Source organism: Podarcis liolepis, assembly GCF_965112155.1.
Source record: "Podarcis liolepis genome assembly, chromosome: 13".
NCBI lineage: Eukaryota > Metazoa > Chordata > Lepidosauria > Squamata > Lacertidae > Podarcis > Podarcis liolepis.
This window is the reverse complement of record NC_139573.1, coordinates 54,079,912-54,103,673: the sequence shown is the minus strand read 5'-3', so window position 1 is coordinate 54,103,673 and position 23,762 is coordinate 54,079,912. Positions and strand designations below refer to the sequence as shown.

The 23,762-nt window shown below is 39.4% G+C and overlaps 1 protein-coding gene and 1 long non-coding RNA gene across 4 annotated transcripts in view; one reads left to right on the top strand and one right to left on the bottom strand.

The window, feature by feature from the left end:
* Positions 1 to 20,214, top strand: part of TMEM245 (transmembrane protein 245) — a 49,685-nt gene extending 29,471 nt beyond the window's left edge. For both annotated transcript variants that reach the window (XM_083473197.1, XM_083473196.1), the window contains 11 exons: positions 25 to 129; positions 743 to 825; positions 1,949 to 2,039; positions 3,295 to 3,393; positions 3,893 to 4,024; positions 4,564 to 4,686; positions 8,105 to 8,250; positions 14,255 to 14,355; positions 14,817 to 14,991; positions 16,024 to 16,218; positions 17,926 to 20,214. In XM_083473197.1, coding sequence (XP_083329323.1) covers positions 25 to 129; positions 743 to 825; positions 1,949 to 2,039; positions 3,295 to 3,393; positions 3,893 to 4,024; positions 4,564 to 4,686; positions 8,105 to 8,250; positions 14,255 to 14,355; positions 14,817 to 14,991; positions 16,024 to 16,218; positions 17,926 to 17,971 — 1,296 coding nt within the window. In that variant the 3' untranslated portion in view covers positions 17,972 to 20,214. The remainder of the gene's footprint in view (positions 1 to 24; positions 130 to 742; positions 826 to 1,948; positions 2,040 to 3,294; positions 3,394 to 3,892; positions 4,025 to 4,563; positions 4,687 to 8,104; positions 8,251 to 14,254; positions 14,356 to 14,816; positions 14,992 to 16,023; positions 16,219 to 17,925) is intronic.
* LOC310692410 lies at positions 18,955 to 23,525 on the bottom strand. Of its 2 annotated transcripts, XR_014518773.1 has the most exons (3): positions 23,204 to 23,525; positions 21,350 to 22,996; positions 18,955 to 21,260 (listed from the first exon to the last, which is right to left on the bottom strand). It is a non-coding gene; the product is annotated as an uncharacterized lncRNA (long non-coding RNA). The 2 variants fall into 2 exon arrangements; XR_014518772.1 differs by having other exon boundaries at positions 18,955 to 22,996.
* Positions 23,526 to 23,762: the final 237 nt, after the last annotated feature.

Here is a 23,762-nt window from a genome sequence, read left to right as displayed (position 1 = left end):
CCTTTTCCTTTTTGTTCTGCGCAGATGATCGTGTGGCTGGAAAAAATGCTAGATAAAATCATTAGCATTTTCATTATATTTGTGCTAGTGATAGGCACCCTTCTGCTAGCTCTGCTCCTTACAGCAAAGGTACTGAGTCCAATTAAATACAGTACATAGTTGCCTGGTTCTTTTAACTTTGTTATGTTTAACTTTGATATGTGCATGACTATTTTTTAATAAATACTTTAATTTCAATTTTCAACGGATATATGACAGGGAAAGTAACTGTAATGAAAACAACAAATATTTAGGCATGTATTTGCATGACTATTGGGAAAAGTATACTGTACTACAAAAATGATAGTAATAAAATATTGCTATGTATAAACTAGTGAAAAATTCACAGTGTTGGGTCCTTATGAAGAGTCGTTTTGTGGGTCCTTATGAAGAGTCATTTTGGCTTTTTGTGGGCTCTTGGTTGATTCTGGTTTGCAACTGGTTTGGGAAAATAATATTGCCACTTAACCCCTGAGGCCAACCTTGCCTTAGGTTATCTGTCAATAGCAAAATATCTGGTTTAATTTATTGCCTTGCGGTTTATGTAGCTTGTTATATTATGACTATATTGCATTGTCTGTATTGCACTAAAAATGTTTTAATGTTGCCTTTAAAGCCTAGGCTGCATTGCCTTTCCATTAATTTAGAACATGATGTATGCTAAGTTGCATTAATTTCATTTATACTTTCCCTCCTAACTTAGGTGCACCAAGAAAGCGTGCATATGATTGAAGTCACAAGCAGCTTGATCAATGAAACTGTAGCCAATCATCCAGAATGGGCCAAGTAAGAATACTGAAATAATGTGATAGAATTTGGAAGAACAATTCTGTCAATGCCATACCCAGTAGTGTACAAATGTTCTCTTAATCTTAAATCCACAAATATGGTTGGCACAACTAGAGGCAGGATTTCTCAAAACAAATTACTTTCTAGAATCCTTTGTTGAGGAGGAGGAGATTTGGTCATTTGATATAACTGCAGATTTATGTTCTTCAGAACATTTAACTTTGGATTAATACCCCTTGTTATCGTTTAAATCAGGGGTCAGCAAATTTTTTCAGCAGCGGGCCAGTCCACTGTCCCTCAGACCTTGTGGGGGTCCGGACTATAATTTTTTTTGGGGGGTGAACGAATTCCTATGCCCCACAAATAACCCAGAGATGCATTTTAAATAAAAGCACACATTTTACTCATGTAAAAACACGCTGATTCCCGGACCGTCCATAGGCTGGATTTAGAAGGTGATTGGGCGGAATCCGGCCCCCAGGCCTTAGTTTGCCTACCCATGGTTTAAATCCTTTTTCATTGGGAACAATTAAATTTATAAATAGTAGGAAGGGAGGAATTCTTAATGCTACTGATATTACCAGAGCTGATATTACCAGGCTGTACTACTTTGCAGAATGCCTGTGTTCAGTGTCAAGAGACATGAATATTTTCTTTATAGGAATCAACCCCAAAACTATATTCCACTATATGATGAGAGTGATTCCTATAGAAGCATGCTGTTTGCCTTTGATCTAGATAAGCCTGCCATATTGTTAGAAAATGGAAATTGTTAATAAGATTATAGTTTTAAAAAAAGAAGCCTGTGTATATATGTAAGGGTGCATTTGACTGGATCCAAAGAATCACAGGACCAGTTTAACATGCCCCAGGGAACTTCAGGTTTATATTCCTTCAACAACAGCCCAATGCACCAAGTTTTAAATATCTTTTGAAATCCTGAGTAGACTTCTAAAAGCAAACAATTAAATGGCACGGGGATCTGCTGTTTGGGGGAGGGGGATCAAAATCCCACCGGGCATGGCTAATCAGTATTTTGGTATCTCGGCCGATTATTATAATGACACAAACAAATTGATCTGTAATAGTAATTTTTTTAAAATTTACTTTTTAAAACCAGCTGGCTTCCTGAAGCTCAGGTTTTTCAAAAGGCTTTGAATTCAGCTGCCAATAATGTCTATCAGTATGGCCGAGAATGGATAACACATAAGGTAAGGATGAAACCAGTCTTTCTGCAACTACCGTATATGCTATAGAAGAGCTGGTTGTTATGCCCAATATCCATCAAATCAAGAAAATACAGTTCAGTAAAGAAATTAAATTAACAGCAGAAAGTTTAAATCTCGGCTCAGTTTAAAGAACTTGAAAATGGGATCATTCCAAGGAAAAAGAAGGGAATAGTCTTATTACTTGATTATAGGGATTACCAAGTTAGAAGACAATTAGGAGAGATTCCTTTTTTCAATGTCTTCAGCTAAGAAATCAGTAAACTGCTGCTCACATACAGTACCCTGAAGGATTTACAAGCTGTGAAACTCTTTATTTCAGATGTTTGTAATGTGCTCAATTTATAAAATCATTGAAGATTTGAACACTTGGCCCCACTCTGTGGTTTCACATACGTGTTGAATAGAACAGGGAGCAGACTAAAGCTCTGTGGCATACCATGAGGCAAAACAATAATGCCCGGGTACCACTTTTTGGAAAGAGCCATTGAGACAGTAGAACCACTGGAGCACAGTCTCCCCAATCCCTGGCCCAGGCAGCTGTTCCAGAAAGATTCCGTGACTGATGGTATTGAAAGCTGCTGAGAAGTCCAGGGAAATTGGGAAGATCATGCCACTCTGGGCGGCTCCTAACACAATATTAAAAATACGATAAAACATCTGATATTTAAAACTTCCCTAATAGATGTTGACAAAAAATGTCCTGGAGTTGCATGGCAATGACTTGTTCCAGCATCTTTCCCCAAAAGGAACTATTGGTCAGCCAATAGTTAGAATGCCCTCGTGGTCCAGAAAGGTCATTTTTAGGAGTGGTCTCCTAAATGCCCTTTTCAAAGCAGCTAGGACCACTCACTGTCCACTGCTTTTACAAGGAAACAACATGTACAATGCTTCCCTGGGCAGGGTCTGCTAGACTGCCATACACTAGCTTATTTTTTTTTTATGAAACAAACAAAAAATATATTAATAGTGTTTATGGATTAAAGGAACAAAAGATTACTTTACAAAAGGGGGGAGAAAACAGCTTAGCTGAACAGCTAGTGGCTACTGGCTTTCTGCGACTTTTGCAGTATTGCTTGCAGTAGAATAAATGAAGGGAATGCACTCAAGATGGATTACTCTCTTTAGCTAGCAAATTAGTAAAAAAATGTAAACAAAATTAGATTTCCTGATACTGTATTCACTTTGACATGTTGCCTTTCAGTTATTTTGACATAAAACTCCCTCTTGTATGTTGTAGCTCCACAAAATATTAGGAGACAAAGTGAACAACACCGCTGTGATTGAAAAACAAGTTCTGGAGCTCTGGGACAGACTATATCATTCGTGGTTTGTGAAAGTAAGTATCCCAGTCTATTGACTCAGGGCAAATTAATATTAGTGATATTGGCAAACTGAAAAGACAAACCCCACAGTTAAATAAATTCAGTATCTCCTGGTTCTTGTACTTGCATGAAGGGAATCGGGTAGGTTTGCTTCTAGAGTTGGGCGATGTCAGTATTTGAACATAACAATCAACCGGCCAAACATCGTTGAGGCAGTTTCACCTCAGCGCTGGTGGTGGAGGGAGTCAGGCGCAGGCAAGCCCCACCTGTGATTTACCGCCAGGTGAAGACATCATCGCATTCTGGCTCCGAAACCATTAATTATGTATCGATATATCGCCCAGGCCTATTTGCTTCTGGGTAAAATTGTCAGGTGGATGGGGAGAATTTGAGCAGGCTCAGAGAGTTACAGTTTTAATAGTGTGTGTGTATCCCTTGTAACTTCATGCATTCCTTAAATAATTCCCAGAAATTTTGTGAGCACCAGTTAAATGTTTCTCGCTTATTTTACAGAATGTAACTCATTCAGGAAGACACAAAGGACACAAGCCACATTTAAACCGTCAAAACAGCTGGCCAGGTGATATGCTTGATTGGCAAGATGTTGCCTCCTTTATTCATGAGAACATTGAGACATTTCTTTCGGTACGTGCCTTTAATAGTAAAATGCTATCAGTTGCCTCACTGATGTCAGATAGGTTGTTTCTAGATCTATTTTCTTTACGTATCCAAGAAGTGCTCTTTTTAGAGACAGGAGAGTCTGACATCCAGTTATATTTTTGATTATGTAAAGGGATTTGAAAGACCAAAGTATATGGAAGATATCTGTTCCCATTTTCCAAAATGGATTCAAATATCTAAATATATTGTGTTAATTCACAGGAAAAAATATTCAGTTGAGCAAAAAAACCACCCCCTGCTTGTTTATGTTTTACGTTATGTTTTACCTATTAGCTAGGTGGTTTTACATTTTTCATGGTAGTGTTTCAACGTAGTTTGAGTCAATTTGTATTTATAACAAAGAAAATAATGGGGCTTTCCAGTCACAAGATCCACTGCTGCTGGCACTGATGCTAACAAAAATCTCCATATGACCCTGACGCGTTACGTATTGAAAGCACAGTGTTTTTCAAAACAGTTCTGCTAAGCTATTGACTTCAGGATCTGATTCTGCTCTTTTCCAGATCCTGGAATCCCTCTGGATAGTGATGAGCCACAATGTGAGCCTCCTTTTCACCACGGTTACAACTTTAGTAACTGTTCTCTTTTACAGTGGCACTGCTCTTCTCAATTTTGTGCTTTCACTGGTAAGTGCAGGGGTTTTGGTTGTTGTTTTTAGAAAGGGTTTACGTTTCTTGAGGCAGTAACTTTCTTGAATTCACTTATTCTTGAGCCTACTCATTGAGAGGAGCACTATATCTTGGGCTGTTCAGTGTAGACCATCTCCTGAAGAGGTTGCAGGACCACAACTTGGTTTTCCATTAACAATCTCACTAAATCCTACAGGCTTTATGCTTTTCTCTCTGCTGAGACACTTAAGGCAATGCATACACACCCCTTAAATGAGTATTGCACTGTTTTATTATGCTCTGATGGTGCCAAGTAGAGAAAAAAGAGAATTTTCTTGCCTGTGAATTCTACATTTTTGCCAGATAGCTTCTGCCCTGTAGAGTGGCCGGTTAAGAGTGCCAAGAGTGTGTTAGTCTGCATGAAGCAGAGCCAGCCAGCCCAAGAGGTAGGGCATACAGTGGCACTTCCGCCACTGGCAGTGAGAGGGAGGTGTTCCAGCATGCGGTGTTGCTGTGCATCTTTCCTAAACCTGGACAGAGAAATCGAGCAGCAAGGCTTTGAGGAGTGCCCTGGCTCTTGCCAAATTTGGTGAGAGCTAGGAGCGTTCCTGCATGCCATGCTGCCAATTGGTTTCATGGGGAAATTGAGTGGCAAAGCATGGAGGAGTGCTCTGACTCCTGCCAAGTTTGGAGAAAGTCAGGGTAATGGCAGTGGCAGAAGTTTGAGGGGAATGGGGCGGGGTAGATAGGAGGTAGCAATTCCCATTTTGACTCAGGTGGCAAAACTGATCAGGCCACCCCTAGTATGAAGTAAGGGCTATTCTTTAGACATTAGATAGTCATTTCTGGTACCTTCCTAGCTCAGTTCTTTGGTCACATCATCTGCAATTAAAATTATTCTGTTAACTGCTGCACAGAGTGGAGAGCACCTCAGTATCTGAACCACTGTCTGGCAAATGAGTAGACTATCAATATTTTATTTGCACCAGTCTCTGAAAAATGACAGGTAACCTGTATGCAGTAATATTTTGGTGAGGAGAAAAGTTATAGCAAACTCCATTCTTCCTATATTCCTAAGAGGGTAATTCCATATCAATTGATCTGATTTTCTTAATATTTTGTACACTTGCTGAATGATTAAAACTAACTTTAAATCTAAAATTTATCTCATCCCATTTTTGGGTTATGAGGGTTTGAAAGTTTAAAAAAATAACATTTTTGGCCTTGCCAGACTACACATAAACCTACAAAGCTCAGCCCAGATTTAAGATATTTCAAAACTAAAAATACCAATCTCTTCAGAACTTGATGGACTTTAATATGATATGTCACATGATGGGTTTACTTTAAATTTTAAAGTTTAGTTACAAAATTTTAAATTTTAAAAAGTGATTTTAAAAAATTAATATGGTTTTTAAAATCCCCGAAAATGTATTGATTATGTAATATTTCTAAGAGCTACTTGCAAATTTTTTTTGCATACATGTCTACCTTATTGGGTTCTATTTAAGATAAATGGGTTTTATTGGAGTAAAATATAACAGAATAAACAAAACTTCAGACAAAATATCAGTTACTTCAGGCATTTCATTAGAAAGTTATTCAATTGAAAGGTATCTGAAAAACTAATCAGGCTATTCTTTAAAAAATGTGTTCCAAAATGTGTTGCTTTAAATACAAAGTTTTATTTGGCAAGAGTGGAGAGAGCTTTATGTTAGCATGTGTGGCTATTTTTTTAATAATTTATTATTATAATTTTTTCAGCGTTCCCTTTGATTCTAAATTTGGCATACACAGCTGTGTGGCACAACTAGTCATGTTAGAAGTGATTTCTTTCCATTTAAGTTTTGTGTTATGACAGCTGCAATGCTTGTGGGAAATTTAATGGCTGGAACATAGCCCCAGGGCTATCACCTAGATATTGGATATTGAGCTGGCTTATGTCAAGGGCTCCTCTGGCTTGGGAATGTGTGATTTCTCCCCCTTAAACATACAAGCAATGACCTGTGCTAAGAGGCTATGGTAGGTTTTGCTGGGTGATGGGAAAACAACCACAGCTTTCTCTTAAAAAAAAAAATGCTAGAAAAGAAGGGTTTGCTAACAGTGTTGGCTCCCTTAATTGCAAAAGCTGAGTTGGTAAAGAATGGAAAGAATATCTGCCCTTTGGGTTGGATAATCAAAATACAAACTTCAGTGCTATTGGAAAGAACTTGAAGCTAACTTTTAAGGTTCCTTTCTACATTTAGAAAAATCAAAATGGCAATGTTGGATTCTTAAGGATTTTTTTTTAATCACCAGAAGTATTTCCTGATTATAATTTGAATTGGAAATGGAGAAAATGAAACCATATTTTTTATGTATGTATCTAAATATATTAAAATCCTTTGGTAACTGCAGCAAAAGTGCTTTTTTAAAAAAAGAAATTTGGAGCTCGCAAAAATAGAAAGGTGCAAATCTGGTAGGCGATTAGTAAAAAAATCTAGCAGACACAGAATTATCCATAAAGAACAGTACTGTGAAATATAAAACAGATGTATACAGTGTGTCCACTGATGCAAAATAAAGTGTAACAGATTAGTGCAGTGCAGGGAAGCTTTGCCATCAAGCTTGGGCATGGCGGGGGAGCGTTAAGATACCTATAGTCCCAAACAAAAGTTAAGTGGCTTGGTTGATCTGAGCTTTGTGAGTGTCACCAGACCTTTGGGTAATGAACAGCCGCCAAATAGCTGCAGTCTTCAGGGCCACCTTTCCCTCTTCGTATCTTCATATGATGTGCATGTATTCCAACACTGCAGTCAATAAAACTTTTTTAATACCACATATCAGGACTCTTAATTCTGAATAATGCTGCAGCTAACATAAAAACGATCATTTCTTTCAGGTGGAGGTTATTAGATTGATCAGTGAATGTGGATGGTTCAGAGTGTAATGTTGTACCCATTTCCTGCAATATTTTATTGCTAAAAATAACCTAGTTAAGGCAAAGATTGGGTGAGATGGAATGTTTGCAAATAACGCCATCACCAAGCAAGGCTATTCCAAAACGTTTTGTTGCCCAAGGTGGGTTTCATCTAGTATGTTAAACAGCGTTTAATTCCCTTCTCAGTTATATTAAGAGGTGCAAAGCAGAATTGCACTCTTTCCCACCCCCATCATACTACAGTGGTACATCCGGTTATGAACTTAATTCGTTCCGGATGTCCGTTCTTAAGCTGAAACCGTTCTTAACATGAGGTGCCCTTTCACTAATGGGGCCTCCCGCTGGTGCGCGACTTCCACTCACATCCCGGGGCAAAGTTCACAACTAGGGGCATCTACTTCCATGTTAGTGGAGCTTGTTACCCGAAGCATTCGTAAGGAGGACGGTACGTAACCTGAGGTTCCGCTGTATGTTTCTAGTTAACACTCAGCTGCTTTATTTCTTGTCTGTTTGCAGGTGATTTTCCTGACCACATTGTTCTACCTTTTAAGTTCCAGTGATGAATACTACAAGCCAGTGAAGTGGGTGATCAACTTGACTCCCTTGTCACAGCCTGGCCCTTCCTCCAATATAGTTGGCCAGTCTGTGGAAGAGGCCATAAGGTGCACTGTTACTTTCTTACAAGTTGTATGATAAGTATAGTTTTGGGGTATGTCTTCTTTGTTCTGTTAATTCATTTTCCTTCTGCACCGCCAGGTCACAGGGTTGGGCTCAGGCTCCTCCCATGCTAAGGAAGGCAGGAGAAACAACTTGTCGGGATGTGGGTGCCTCGCTGATTAGTTTTTGCTTCTGCCTTTCAATGAAGCGTGGGACGCGGGTGGCGCTGTGGTCTAAACCACAGAGCCTAGGGCTTGCTGATCGGAAGGTTGGCGGTTCGAATCCCCACATCGGGGTGAGCTCCCGTTGCTCTGTCCCAGCTCCTGCCAACCTAGCAGTTCGAAAGTATACCCAAAAGTGCAAGTAGATAGGTACCGCTCCGGCAGGAAGGTAAACGGCGTTTCCGTGCGCTGCTGTGGTTTCACCAGAAGCAGCTTAGTCATACTGGCCACATGACCCGGAAAAACTGTCTGCAGACAAACGTCGGCTCCCTCAGCCATTAAAGCGAGATGAGCGCTGCAACCCCAGAGTCGTTTGCGACTGGACTTAACTGTCAGGGGACCTTTACCTTTACCTTTCAATGAAGCAGTCTCTTCACTATTGCTCCTACACTTCTTTTAAACTAAGTTTTATTCTCTTTATCTCCCCCCCCGTTTTGATATTTCCCCTTTTAGGCTTGCTTAATTGGCTCCCTCTTTTAAAATGGGCTGCCTTTGCTTCCCATTTCCCCCCGTTTTGCTCCTCTCCATTGGATTGGCTGCCTCCTTTCCTTTTCGTCACCAGAGCATGCCAAATAAAGTCCCATGACACCCTGTTGATTACCTGAAAGCAGAAGCTTGGGGTTCAGGGACTTTCTGACCAAAGTAATACCTAATTTCCCCTAGAAATTCTATTCTATATCTTTCATTCTTGATCGTATTTTTACTTTTTAAAACACTATCTAGGTATGTAGAGTTTCTGCTTTGAAAGATGTAGCCTCCGTGTCTGGAATATATCTCAATTCATATATCTTGCTGGGCATGCCATTTTCTGGTGTAGAGAGGAAGAAGTTGTGAACAATTTGAAAGGAGGAAGGGAGACTAAAGGAGTATATATGTTAAGGCTAAACAATTTTGCAGAAACAAGTGATCAATTTTTTTTTGTACTGGTGATGACAATTAGTCATAGGGTATGGTTATAGCTACAGTTAATTTTTTTAATCCTGTTTGCTTATTATTTTATGTGTAATGAATAGTTTGGCTATCAGTCTCTAGACCATATTCATTACAAAGTATTTCCATTATGACTTTCAGCTCATCTGAAAGGAGTTTGTTTGCAGGCAGCTCCCAAGTTATGAATCTCACATTGCTATGCTGGGGGAAAACACTTGCAGATTAGACAGTACTGACTTAATGTAAGAATTTGCTTCTGTAAAAGGCAACTTAATGCTTTCACATCTGCTTTTGCAGAAACAATGGTTTGTTGCAATTTACATTTTTCCAGGAGCCAACTTTTGCTGGCTTTGGGGAATTAATAGGCTTATTATAAAAACACAGGATGCAGTGTAAAAATTAAGTACAGGAGTTGCAAATAATTTAATATGTATTTCTTGGACACCGTTCTAGAAGATGAATTTTGAGTCCCCCCTGCATGTTGCACTTTTAGCCACTTCCCTAAGGAAAACTATAGGGTCATTCCTACCCCATGTACGCTATTTGTTGCATTTGAAGCCCAAGCGAATTGGAAGCTTCCACGTGTGTTAGAAAAAGATCTGAAGTCACTGTGAATTTGCATGTGTGTGTTTATCTTTGGACAACTTTATTTTTTTAATGGTACATTTCTGGGTCACATGGTGGAGAGCAGGCTCCAAATTCCCACGGTTTCAGTAAAATGACTATCTGGGTCTCATAGAGGAAATACTTTCTATGCATGTTAATATGAAGTGGGAGGTGTGCATGACTATATGGTGGGCATGTCTACACCAGAGACTTCGCATGGCCTTCAGGAAATGAAAAGGTTGCCTTCCCCTGTCACAGAAAAGTTCGTTCACTCTGTGAACTATTGGGATATGAGAATATTTCATACTTGACGCCAGAAGACAGGTTGGATGCATCTGTTGTGTAAATAAGAGCATGTTCAAGGAATCCTTACCAGTCAAGGAAATGAACGCCTTGAGTTGGGGGACTCGAAAGCAGCCAAATTTGTATCCAGATGTATTTGCCATTGAATAGTATTTCTCTCACTTTTATAAAAGTGTACTGCAATAAACTGAGAGTGTAGTATTTTGAGAGGTTTAGAATGAATTGCCTCAGCAGTAGGCTGGTTATTGATTATAGCTTAAGACTTTAAAGTTAAAACCGTTAGCTGTGGATGGTTCAGGTGACAGTCACTCATTTTCATTACTGCCTTACCATTCAGTAAAAATGGAGCCGCCTTGATAGAGTTATTCTTAAAACTAACAGGGCAGTACCTAACCTGTCTTATGTTCTGCGCAACCGAAGCAGAGATCGTTGAACTTGTGTATCTCTGAGTTGCATGCACACCTTTTGCCTGAACCATTGTCCTCCCACTAAGTGGCATGCTCTGTTCTTCCTGAGTGCACGAGACCCTTCTTCCCCGAAGCTCCCATTCTGCTTGCTCTGGTGGGGATATTGCACATTACTAAGTTGCACGTTGTCACGGCCTCAGTGCAATTTAGTGTGTGCGATATTTTCACATGAGTGCATGCACACGCGTATGGCTGTGGCTTAAAGTTACTGCAGGGTATGTTTCTTTACGGGGATGAATTAGTTCTGGGAGAGCCTATACCCATATCAGTATTTTTGCTCGAAACATGTTAGCCAGTGATCAGGTTTACATGTGTGCTTTCTTTCCAAGAAAGTTTTATCGCTTGCTTCATTTTCTTCATCCACCGTAAGAACCACAAACAATTATGTTCAATGGGCAGAGTGGTCTCTTTATTTAAAAAAAGAAAGAAAAAGTTTCCAAAAGTCTCTTTGCTAAACCACTCTCATTTTTCCTATGACAAAATTGCCCATAATGCTAAAGGTAATTTGATGCAAACTTAACCTAATCTTGGTTACTGAAATCAATTATGATTACTTGTCATAATTGCATCAGGCCACTGCAGTCAGTGAATGAGCTTGATGATGGAAATGATATGGTGATACAATCTCCAGAGAAAACAATTCGTCTTCAAGCATATTAAAGTTTAAAACATGTAATATGCTAAGGAAAACCAGCGTGAATGCTTGGCTGCAATCTCAACATCATTTAATTGGATGGGTTAAATGACGTTGGTAATCTGCGTGCAATTTGATGGTCTTTCAGTGCCAAGAGAATTGTACAATTAAGAATAGGACTTACAGCATTCTTGCATTGTCCCAGGTTATGCTCTGTCTTGCACGTACTTTTTAAACCAAGTATTGATGGAGTGGTGGTTCAAAATATATGCTTTGGGACTATCCCCCCCCTCCCCGGCTAGCTTTCTGAAATCATTGGAGTATATGATTTTTCCTATCATCAATAATTTCTTCACTTTTAGACAGTCACTGATTTTTAAACCTAAATCTTTTATGAAACCTTTCTGGAAACAATATTATCAAGTGTAGCTTTTCAAACAGCAGCACTAAAGATGCTGAACTCAAACTCATTGATAAACCTGGGCTGCACCACTTCAGACCACTTTCTGGGCTGCACCACTTCAGACTGCAGTTGGTGGCTCACATGATTGGAATGCTCTTCTGTCTATGCACATAGAAATTAGCTTGTAAGAGAAATGAGTTCTAGTCTAGCCATCTCCCTGAAATGCTAGTTTTCTGTGCGCAAAGAATGTGCATGGAGGAGCATCCAGTCCTGTGAGCTTCCACTAGCAGTCTGCAGTTTTACCAGACCCAGTTTTACCACCTCATTGAGAAATAGGCCATAATTGAGATGGCTGCTGTTGAAGTTTTGCTGTACGTAAATGAGAGAGCTCCACCTGTGAATGTAATTCTGCCTTTAGTAAATTACATCCAAGCAGTTGTTACTGTTACACTATGCTGTGGAGTGATAAATGCTTTGCTTTATTTCTCTGAGACACGTGAAAATTCATGTATCAGCAAAGTTCCTTTTCTGAACTCAACATCTCCGTGGCTTCGAGTACATAGCCTGTAGTAATAAAACTTTCTTTATAAACATCCATACTTTCCAAACAATGCTCCTTCAACATTTTGCTGAAACTGTAAAACTTTTAGCCCATGGAGGTTTTTCAACTCCAGTTAATTGGTATCCTACTTTTTCTTTTTCTTTTTCTTGCATAAAAGGCCCAAAGGAAAGTTTTCAAATTGCTTCATATCATGAAATATTTTCTGTAATTTCAGATGTAACACTAATTCCAAAAGGTAGCTGTTGTCTTCCATCAAATTCTCAGGCCAGATTAAAGATGCTGGTCTCTTTTTAAAACGCTGCATCATAATAATACGGAGAAATATTGTGTTTTAAGTACTTTACACACTGGAACATTTTAATCATAGTGTTTAGCGAACTTTCCATTTAAATGGGCTGGACATACTTCATATTTTATTTTAAGTACTTGGCTTTGTTACGGTTTTCTTTGTTACAGTTCAGCAATACGTTCCAAATTCCTACCCAGCGATAGTAATTAACAATTTTTAAATGTTTGCATTTCTATTTGCACAAATAGCACATTTCTTGAGTAGCTCCAGATATGTTTGGTTAACACACCACAGCTGCGTCTTTTGCAGAAGTGTAGAGCAATGCTATCTAGGCTTAGGGGCGTTAGGTTTTAATTGCATTTGAAAATTTTGTGAATGCTGATGTGATGTCTAGAAGTTGCATATTTGAGGCAGACACATTTCATTCTGAATAGGAGTGCTTGTGGAGAAAGGTGTAGGTACTAAAATGTAACTTTAGCAAAGGAATATGGGGATCAGGAGGTTTTTTTCTGGAGGATTCCGTCACAGATGTTTTATCCAGTATTCCTTTTGCAATAGAGCTGCAAACTAGGAAGCCTAGATCACTTTTCCCCTCAACCACAGATGTTGGGCACACTTTTGTTTGTTGTTGTTTAGTCGTTTAGTCGTGTCCAACTCTTCGTGACCCCATGGACCAGAGCACGCCAGGCACTTCTGTCTTCCACTGCCTCCCTCAGTTGGGCACACTTACACAAGTCAAATCTTTAATCATAATTTTCTGGTAGTACCTTTAAAAATCTACAGTGTTTAGCACATTTAATAATAATACTTGCTTTACTATTTAATGCAGCAATTTATATACTGCTGAACACTATAGAATCTAAGCGATATTTTGGTCCCTAATCATACGTATATTGTGTCTGTATCATGCTTTTTGTTTCAAATTTTTCACATGCATTATGTTTGTCATCCTTACAACTACCTCATCAGCTAGATCAGTGTGGTTGCCATTTTGCAGGCAGTAGGGTGCTAAGGAGGAGTGGTTTGCTGAAGGAAGTCTAGTGGCTCCATGCCATTTGTGGCTCAGTCTGGTATTAGTCACTACGCAAGCTCTCTTGTTACATAGAAAGACTACTCGCTGTATCAGAAGAATGTCAAACATCTGGTTATGAAGTGCTTACATTCACAGTTTCTAGGACTGTAAGAATATTTGCGTAGAAAATTGGGTATTCCGAGAGGTCCAAGACGCCAGATCTGTATTCTTAGCACTGGGGAGGGAAGGTCTCAATTAAGAGCTGCTACATTTAATTTTTTAAGTAGGTTTTGTTGTTATTTCAGGGTAAGCTACTTTTTAAAGTTTGTTTAAAAATAAAATAAATATTGTGAAAATAATATTATGAAAATAATAATAAAAGCACAAATACAAAATGAATAGATAATGAATAGGAAACAGCAAATTATCCTGAACTGTGGCAGGAAGTAGCCCTGAAACTTCATTTAATGTGCCATTTGTGTAGCAAATAGCTTTGATCTTTAAGGTTTGTTTTAGCAATTTTTAAATACATGTCTGCTGCTCAACTAATAGATTTTATATGGAATTATCTCATCCTTCTAGAGGTGTGTTTGATGCATCCCTCAAAATGGCTGGGTTCTATGGACTGTACACCTGGCTGACTCATACTGTCTTTGGAATTAACATTGTCTTCATACCATCAGGTGAGAAATAAAAAAACCAAGGTTGAGTTTATTTTTGTGTGTAATAGTGAAAAGGACTTTATCCACTTCTGGTAGTTGCCTCAAAATCATAACCAATGTATTGATTCTCAGAGCAAAGAATCATGTACACACTGGTCCTTAAATGAGGTGTCCATTTTTCAGGAAGATTAGCCATCTTTCGCTTCAGTATGATGAATCATCTTTTTCCACCTGAATGGCAGGATATAACTTTTAAAATGAATAAAGACGTAAGTCCATGGCTTAAGGCGCGACCAGGAACTTTGAATCCAAGACAAATTATACGCTCTTGATTTGATCAGTTACACTGCATCTTAATAGTCCTGTGAATGTTAATGCAACTGCGTGCTGTGAAGAGAGGCAATATTTTTTGAAACTATTTCCATTGACATAATTGTGTTTTTTAATTGTCATTTCTAACTCCAGCCCTTCTCTATCCTTAGCACTGGCTGCACTTCTTGGAGTTGTTCCATTTCTGGGAACCTACTGGGCAGCCATTCCTGCCGTTCTAGACCTCTGGCTTGTACAGGGAGAAGGATGCAAAGCTGTGCTTCTCTTGGTTTGCCATCTGCTGCCAACATATTTTGTAGACACAGCAATCTATTCAGATATATCTGGGTAAATATTTCAAAATAGCTTCCTTACTATCATGGAAAAAATCATTCTGTAACAATACCTTAAAAACCCATATGAAACTGCTGAGGACCACAATACCTCAAGGACCACCTCTCCCCATATGAACCTACCCAGACCCTGAGATCACCCCCTGAGGGCCTTCTTCACACGCCTCCTCCATGAGAGGATCAGAGGGTGGCAACACAAGAACAGGGCCTTTTCTTCAGTGGCTCCCTGCTTGTGGAATGTTCCTCCCAGAGAGGCTCACCTGGCGTCTTCATTATAAACCTTTAGGCGCCAGGCAAAAACGTTCCTCTTCAACCAAGCCTTTGGCTGATTGACATGCAGTGCCCTTTTAAAATGTGTTGTGGGAGGGGGGTTATCGGTTTGCTTTTGTTCTTATTTTATGTATCTTATGTTTTTTATATGGTAAATTTATGTTGTGAACTGCCCTGTGTTCTGTGAATGAAGGGCGGTGTACAAATTGTAATCATCATCGTTATCAACATAATCTAAAACTATTTTTTTGTGCTTAACTATTAGATATAACAATAACCATAAAATTAGTCTTATTACTCATCTATTACATTAAGAAGCTGGACCAGTTTGCATAAGGCCTACTCAAAGGCCCTGTGCACACAGTGCTTTCAGTGTGTGGAAGTCTAGTGATCCCAGAAGTGGCGCAGGAATAACTTGTGGGCAGTTAGTTGTACAGTTTTGTTCTGACACCATCAATGTGCTCCACACACGTAGACCCTTATCCAAAGTTGCCTGCTTAGTTTCCCCAGAAACCCTCCACCATCTTGCATAGATGTTAAAGTTGTAGCTTAACTGAAATATATTGTGCCTAGAGGAAGCACCCTTCTTTTAATATTTGTAATGCAGCTAATACTTTGGGCATATGACCCCTTTATAAATGTTCCTTTAAAAGGTATGCTTGGAAAGGAATGCTAAATTTTATTCTCTAAACTTTTGGTGGGAAGGGGTTAGAATTAGAATATGATTGTAACTTAACTGGGCGTGTTGTGATTGCAGAGGGGGCCACCCATACCTGACGGGCCTTGCAGTAGCTGGGGGAGCCTATTACCTAGGCGTGGAAGGAGCTATCATAGGACCCATACTGCTCTGCACACTTGTGGTTGCTTCCAATATCTACAGTGCTATGCTTGTGAGCCCCACAAGTGCATTGCCCACGCCATCACAGATGCCTTGGCCTTTGCAGATATACCGGTAAGCTTCTACAGTAGTTGTCACATAGTATTGTCTCTTAGTAAGGCATTTCTTAATCTGTAGATTACTGACCTCTCCCTTTATCTTTAACAACCAAAGGGCAGAAATAATAAATATTTGAAATATCTAGAAATCCAAAAAACCCGGGGGTACAATCCGACCCAAAAGAAAAGTCTCTGATAATTAAATTATGCCCTTCTTTAGCTATTTGATCCCTGAATTTAGTTAGTAAGAAACAGCAAGCAGGGGAGAGGGGGAAAGGGGGAGGAAGAAGTTGTGTTTCAACTGAGGAATCATGATACGCTGGACATAATAGATCACAAATTGTGGGGCAGCCCCCTTGGAAACCTCAAGACACCGGGAGGCAGTTCTGCAGAATGGGGAGCATCCTACAGCAGGCGGATCCAAAGACATTTGACTCTGCAGCCACAGGAACTGAATAATAGAATCATGAAATTGTAGAGATGGAAGGGCCCGCGAGAGCCATCTTTTCCAACCCCCTGCAATGCAGGGATCTCAACTAGATCATACAAATAGAAGAGGCGTGGAGTACATGGGAGCTTCTGACGGCAGCAGCTCCTCCACCTGCTTCCTTGGCCAGCTGGCTTGAGAAGGGCGTGTGAAACACCCTGTTCTAGTTCTCTTCTTCTGTCAGTGTTCTGTTCGTATTGTAATTTGTATATGCTGATCAGTGGGCTGCAAATATGCAGCTGTGTGCACAGTTTCTATATCCACCTATCTATCTGCCTGGTGCTTATAGTACAATTAGTTTAGTAGTGGGGAGCGGGGGCGTGGGAGCTAAGTTCCAAAGAGCTGAAAAGCAGAGGTTTTACACTACCAGTGTGTTTCAGTGGTTAAGACCAGAGATGCTAACTCACTGGGTTCCCTTGGACGACTCCTTATCTCTCAGCCTATCCTATCTTGCAGATTGTTATCTTGCAGATTGCAGATAGATAGATAGATAGATAGATAGATAGATAGATAGATAGATTGATAGATTGCAGATTGCAGATTACAGATAGAGCCCCGGTGTAAGTGCAGGTCAAGATCCAACATTGTGCTATCAGAGGTGATGACAGGACTTCGCTTTCCTCTCTTTTCCCTTGGCCCCCACAGCTGCTCCAGAGTGCCCCCCAAACCTCTTGAGCAGATGACGGGGGAGGGGGAGGGGAGGAAAATCCTGTTTGCACAAGCAGATGGTTGTTGTACAAGTGAGATGCCAGAAATGGATGTCAATTCTAATAAATAAATAGTGTAACAAATTTTAATAAATATTTTTTGTACTAATGCCTAAGTGGACAGACTTAACAGCATATGCAGAAGAAATCTGTTAGCAAGACAGTAGATAAATGAGTGTCAAAATACACGGGTGCTCATTTTTTTATAATTGATTATATTTATTTCAAGCTATTCCTTTAACTGCAGCCGTATTTAACCATAAATGTTGGGTCTTTTTCGCAAGTTCATTTCAAGTATAATATTACATTCAGGAATCCTGCATTGTAGTTTAAATTTGAGATTCAGTGGTCACAAGGAGGACCTCTGGTCAGTTCAAATTTTGGATAACTCTTCACACCCACACCCAAATACTCTCCATTTCTTTGTAACTTTTTGGGGAAGCTAAAAAAACTACTGGTTGTTCCAAGCATTCATAAATATTTTATCCTTTATTTTTACTGAAAGTTTTGATACCTTTCCCCTTTATAGGTCTTCTAGAGAAAGTCCTGAGGAACAGAAAACTGCCACGGAATGACACATGGGAGTATTTAATTGCTTCTTTAGGAAGGACTCCTCTTTCTTACGCGAGCCTTGAGCTCCAGAGAGTCGTGGCCTTGGATCCCTTCTCCGGCTGTGCCTCCTGACAGCTTTCACTGACGCAGCATTCCCTGTTGAGCATCCCTGTTGACACACGTTGCCTTAGGTCACGCACATTTCCTTTGTAAGTGAAAGTGTCTGCTGCCTGTTGTTTGCTTATTACACAGACCTGGGATTTGGGTGCCTGGTTTGCCAAATAATTCCTCTTAAAAAACCACACCTTGCATCAAGTTTTGTTGACTTGATTCTAGGTCGGAGCCTGTTGTAAATTCAAATTTGATATTAATATTTTTTGCTACCTGCGTAATTAGATTCTAGGTTTTCAGTTCTCACAGCTTTTGCTCTTAGAATATTCTCATCTCAAGGAGGTATAGCTATTAAACCATTAAAGTCTAGCACCTGCTAAAAGTTAATTATAATTTTGTGCTGCTTTATGAAGGATGCCTTATTGCAACTTCATAGTCACCTTTTAATCAGCTATTAGTAAGACAGCAATATTAGTCTTGTCAGGATGCTATATCTGTGGTGGCTATATAACAGACTTACAGAATTCTTTGCAGTATGGCTTGGGGAGGGTGGTGGTTTAAAACAGCTTTGTAACTAAACTTTTTCATCTAATCTCAGTTCAAGCAAATTTCTCTACTGATGAAGCATTATCAGTGCACTAAAGTAAAAACAGACAATGTACTCAAAATAATTTGTGCAAATTTATGAAGGTGCTATAATATTTTTTAGGAAATGTAGCACTGGATTAATCTATCTAGCTCTTACAAGTGATGAAGAATAGGATGTTGTTTACATTGTATTTTTAAAGGTATTAACAGAGTAATGAATCAGGGTGGAAAGAGAAATCTGTTCTATAGATTCTCTGGGTATGTTACTGAGGAATGTGACTCAGCATCAAGTTGTTTTTTTTAAAAAAAATGTTTGTGAGCTAAAGCGTATAGCACAGGAATGTTCCATGCTGGCTAAAGGTTTTTGACTTGAAATACTGATTTGTTAGCACCAAAGAAAATAATTGTGATTTGGTGGTTAAGAGGTGACAAGCTAAAGACACTCGAAAATACTTCTTTAATGAATAGATTAAGACAAAGCACTTTTAATGGTTATACTTACTTAAAACAAAGTAAAACCATAATATCAAAGTGTCTGCTTCTACGTTTAGTCTTGAGTTCCTACACTAGTGCACCCATTGCATGCATTTCATATCCATATAGCTTCCAGTACATGAAATCTGTCAGCATCAGACTATATGGTAACTAAAGGGTTTGATCCTGTACACATTAATGGTTATAAAAAAAACCTTGTGATGGCAGTGTGCATCTTATGGACTATATTAGGACCAGTGGTTGGTTGGTTGGTTGGTTTTCATTTGAAGGTGTTATAAAAAATATCTGTTATGTTATGAGTTAAATCCAGTCAATTGCAGTTCAGTGCCTGCATGCAGAAGAAACCCCGCAAGGTATAATGAAGCCCTCTTCTCTCGCTCCCCACCCGCAACACACACAGATGGGTGCAGATGCCTCATGAAACATGGCAGCTGCAGAGGACGTGAGGCTTAAACACACCTGCTTAATCCAGGAACGTACTGAGTTCTCGTTCTCTGAGTGGGGATGGCTATCTAGCTGGGACTTTGGGAGACACAACACAGGCCTTCCCATTCACCACAATGACCTTGTGTGGTATCTGTTCCTGCAGAGGGTGGAAGGAGGAAGGAGGACTCTGAGCCTCCTGTAGCTGTGCCTCTACACTGCACTCCTTGTGGACTGGATTGAAACTTGTATGTGGAGAAGCTAAAATCAAATTGTGCATAAATACCTTGATGTGTTTGGGAAATGAATCCAGTCATTGGAAGAACTGCATATTTTAATGTCTGTATTTCACAAGTTGTAGGTACAAACTATCACGTGCCTGTTTTGAGGCTACTTTTGTAACGTTTGTTTTGAACACTGGAGTTTGTATTTATTTCTTGACTTAGCAAGTTGAATCCTTCAGGCTAGAAGGTTCTGGGGTCAAGTTAGCTTTTGCATACGTTGAAATAAATGAGCACAGTAGCATTGTTATATTTCCTTCCGTTGGTGAAAAGGAACAGTTGACAATATCTGTGTCCGATTTAACATTGGCATTAATAAAAGATGAATGGAAATGCCATTACTGTGAACAGATGGCAGTGGAAATGTATATTTCAGTTTCTGGGTCTGTTTGGGGTACGGTTGTCCTTAAATAGGTTACTTACGAAAACCTGAAGTAGCAGGTACCATATTAGATGAGACATTTCCCTTTCATGCAGGAGGAAATACCCCTTCTGCAATGGTCTCTGCTCTGACCCACACATAACATTATTTAAAAATAAAGTGTGCACTTTGTTTTCTTCAAAATTGTTCTTTATTCATATGCAAGATTGGTTTAACACTCAGTTATGATCCATTATGTTAATATCTATGTAAAGGAGGGGTCCATGGGTTACTAGCATGGCACAGCAGCTGTTTGTGTGGCCTCTCTTTCATCAGAGCAATGCATCCAACTTCAATATTATTGAAGTGGCATTGGCATCCACCATGCAAAAGCAGCTCCCATGCCACTCTTGGAGCGTGAATTGCCTTTGAGTATACCCTGCTTCCAGTTGGTTGTCTTGCCTAAGGCCGATTCATGAGCAAAATCTGCCTAATTGCTTCAGCCTGCCTGTAGGAAATATTTGGCCACATTTGTTTTGGGTTTTTAATGGTGAGCTCATATTAAAAGACTTCGTAATTTTTAAGAACTATGTTTATTTTCAGTTTGCCAGAATATTTTTCACAGATAGCTTTTAATCAAAGTCAGCAATACTAAAAGTGACAAGAATTGGATTTCAAATCCAGTAAACCACTTCCTAGACGCTTTGTTATTTTCCTAATAGTTATCTTGGTTCTCGAACAGAATCTGTTCTAGAAGTCCATTCAACTTCCGAAAATGTTTGAAAACCAAGGCACGGCTTCCGGTTGGCTGCAGGGGCTTCCTGCACTCAATTGGAAGCCGCATCAGATGTTCAGCTTCCAAAAAAAGTTCACAAATTGGAACACTCACTTCCGTGGTCGTGGCATTTGGGAGCCAAAATGTTGGACTCACAAGGCGTTCAAAATCCAAGGTACGACTGTAATTGTTTTTACAAGTCCTCACCCCCCTCCCCTTGCCATTTAGAGAACTGCTAATATATTAGAGCAGGCATGTCCAAAGTCCGTTTCGGGGGCCTAATCTGGCCCGCCAAACAGTTTAATCCGGCCCCTGTGGCAGTTTATTTCCTGGGGTAAAATCCTAAAAAAACCTCAACAACTGCAACCCTAAATAAAACCCCAACAACTTTGGGGTAAAATCATAAAAAAAGCTTAACAACTTCCAATTCTAAAAATAAAGGTCAAAAACTTTGGTTGGCCTTCACTTCATCAAATCTGGCCTTCTTTGAAAAAAGTTTGGACACCACTGGATTAGAGAGACAGTGTCTCTAATAGATTTCCCTTCCAAAATATAGGACTGCCCAAAGTCTGACGATTTCCCCTTGATTTCAACATTTAAGAGTACACATGGTTCATTGTGGCTTTCTGAATGTATTTTATGGCTATAATAATAGGGTCATCAGAATTCTGGAGAAACAAGTTAGCATTTCCAGTTACTAGGAAACTTACAGAGGTAACAAAAATATTTGGGGACCATTTCTATGGTGTAAATCTGCATGTACCTTGTGTATACAACTGAGTTATGTTAAACCTTCAGATCATTTTAGTGGACCATCTTTGCTATCATGTATCCTTGAAATTTTGAAGTTTTGTGACACCTGCGTGACAAAAGTAAGGAGTATTTTCTGAGGACATTAACTGTCAGACAAAATTCTGCTAACTAGTAATGCAGTTCAATGCATAACTACCAAGAAGTAAGACCACTGAATGCAGTAAATTTTACTCCCTGATAAGTGGGTTTGAGATTGCAGACCAAATGAAGTTCTCTTATGGAATAGTGGCGTAAAACCACATTTTCCAGCTAAAGTATTTTGGAATGTACTCTCACAATGTATGATGCTGGGTACTCGAACATTTTACCATCTTTGTCATCATATTATTCGTACTCTTGTCTGTAGCTGCGCATTACAATACGGTCCATTAATGGAATTGGCTTGTTTCCCACTAAGCAGTTTGGGTTATTATGTTTTGCAGATACCAGAAATCAACTTTATGCCTACTGCAAAGAAGCCCCCTTCAGTAGAGAACTATTGCATGGCATTAGGTATAACTAATTTTTTTAAAAGGATATTGAAAATACCCTTAAGAATCCTGAATTTTAGATAGGAAGTAAAATGTTAAAATACTGACATTTTGAAACAGTGAAAACTACTTACATTGTGAGACTGACTGGCTAGCTTACCTCTTTTTACAGTGAAACTTTATTTGCCTCAAGGTTAAAAACAATTAGCTCTTTTAAAGTGTTCTTAGTGTATTGCAACTTAAATAAATTACATTAAATTTTGGAGACAGAACATGAGCAAATTTGCATTCAAGCTTTCAACAAAAATATTAAACCATTTCTTTAGACTGCAGATTGTATGTTCTGACTGAGTACTACTTCACCTAAGATACTACTTTCGAAAAACTGTGTACACTGTACAGTGAAGCATATGCCAATGTGTTTCTCGTAATATGTGTTTTGGAAGCCATAGTTTGTGGCAAATTTGTGCAACATTTATACAGGTAAAATGCACATGTAGTAGAAAGGCACATACATTTTTCACACAATATTGAGCACCCAGGAAAACAATCCCAATGTGTGTGAAGTTTTCTTTAAAAAAACTTACCGTACGTGAAGAAGCCCTAGTTTACTAAACCTCAAAATATAATCTTCCAGTTGCTTTATTAAAGACACAGGGGTATCACATCATCAAAATGTGGGAAGACTTGTATGAACGGAGTAGAAATTTTATCTACAAGTATATTAAAGCCTTACCAGCGGGAAGGTAAACGGCGTTCCGTGTGCTGCGCTGGCTCGCCAGATGCGGCTTTGTCACGCTGGCCACGTGACCCGGAAGTGTCTCCGGACAGCGCTGGCCCCCGGCCTATAGATGTGAGATGGGCGCACAAACCCCAGAGTCTGTCAAGACTGGCCCGTTCGGGCAGGGGTACCTTTACCTTTACCTTTATATTAAAGCCTAGTCATTGATTTCATTTCTGGTAGAAGAATGAATGAAGCTGCTATTGGGGGATAACATTGGAGATTGGTGGCTTGGATGCCAAATGCACAAGACCATACCTAAAAATGCACACGACTTTCACTACTGGGAATATTTTATTTTTTGTAGTCTGACCTAGAGCATTTATGCTAAGCTTTTATCATGGTATATATTTAAGCTTCACACCTTTACAAATGATATTTTTCCAAATAAAATTCTACATTGAATGTCTAAAAACTATTGCAGGCTTGGTGTATTCTTTAAAAGTTTAAAGAATTTGGGTCTGCTCCTACAACTGTTGCTATACAGTGGTGCCTCGCAAGACAAAATTAATCCGTTCTGCGAGTCTCTTCGTCTAGCGGTTTTTTCGTCTTGCGAAGCAACCCTATTAGTGGATTAGCGCTATTAGCGGTTTAGCGGCTATTAAAGGCTTAGCGGCTATTAAAGGCTTAGCGGATTAGCGGCTAAAAGGCTATTAGCGGCTTAGAAAAAGGGGGGGCAAAAAAAATTGGAACACTTGCAAGACGTTTTTGTCTTG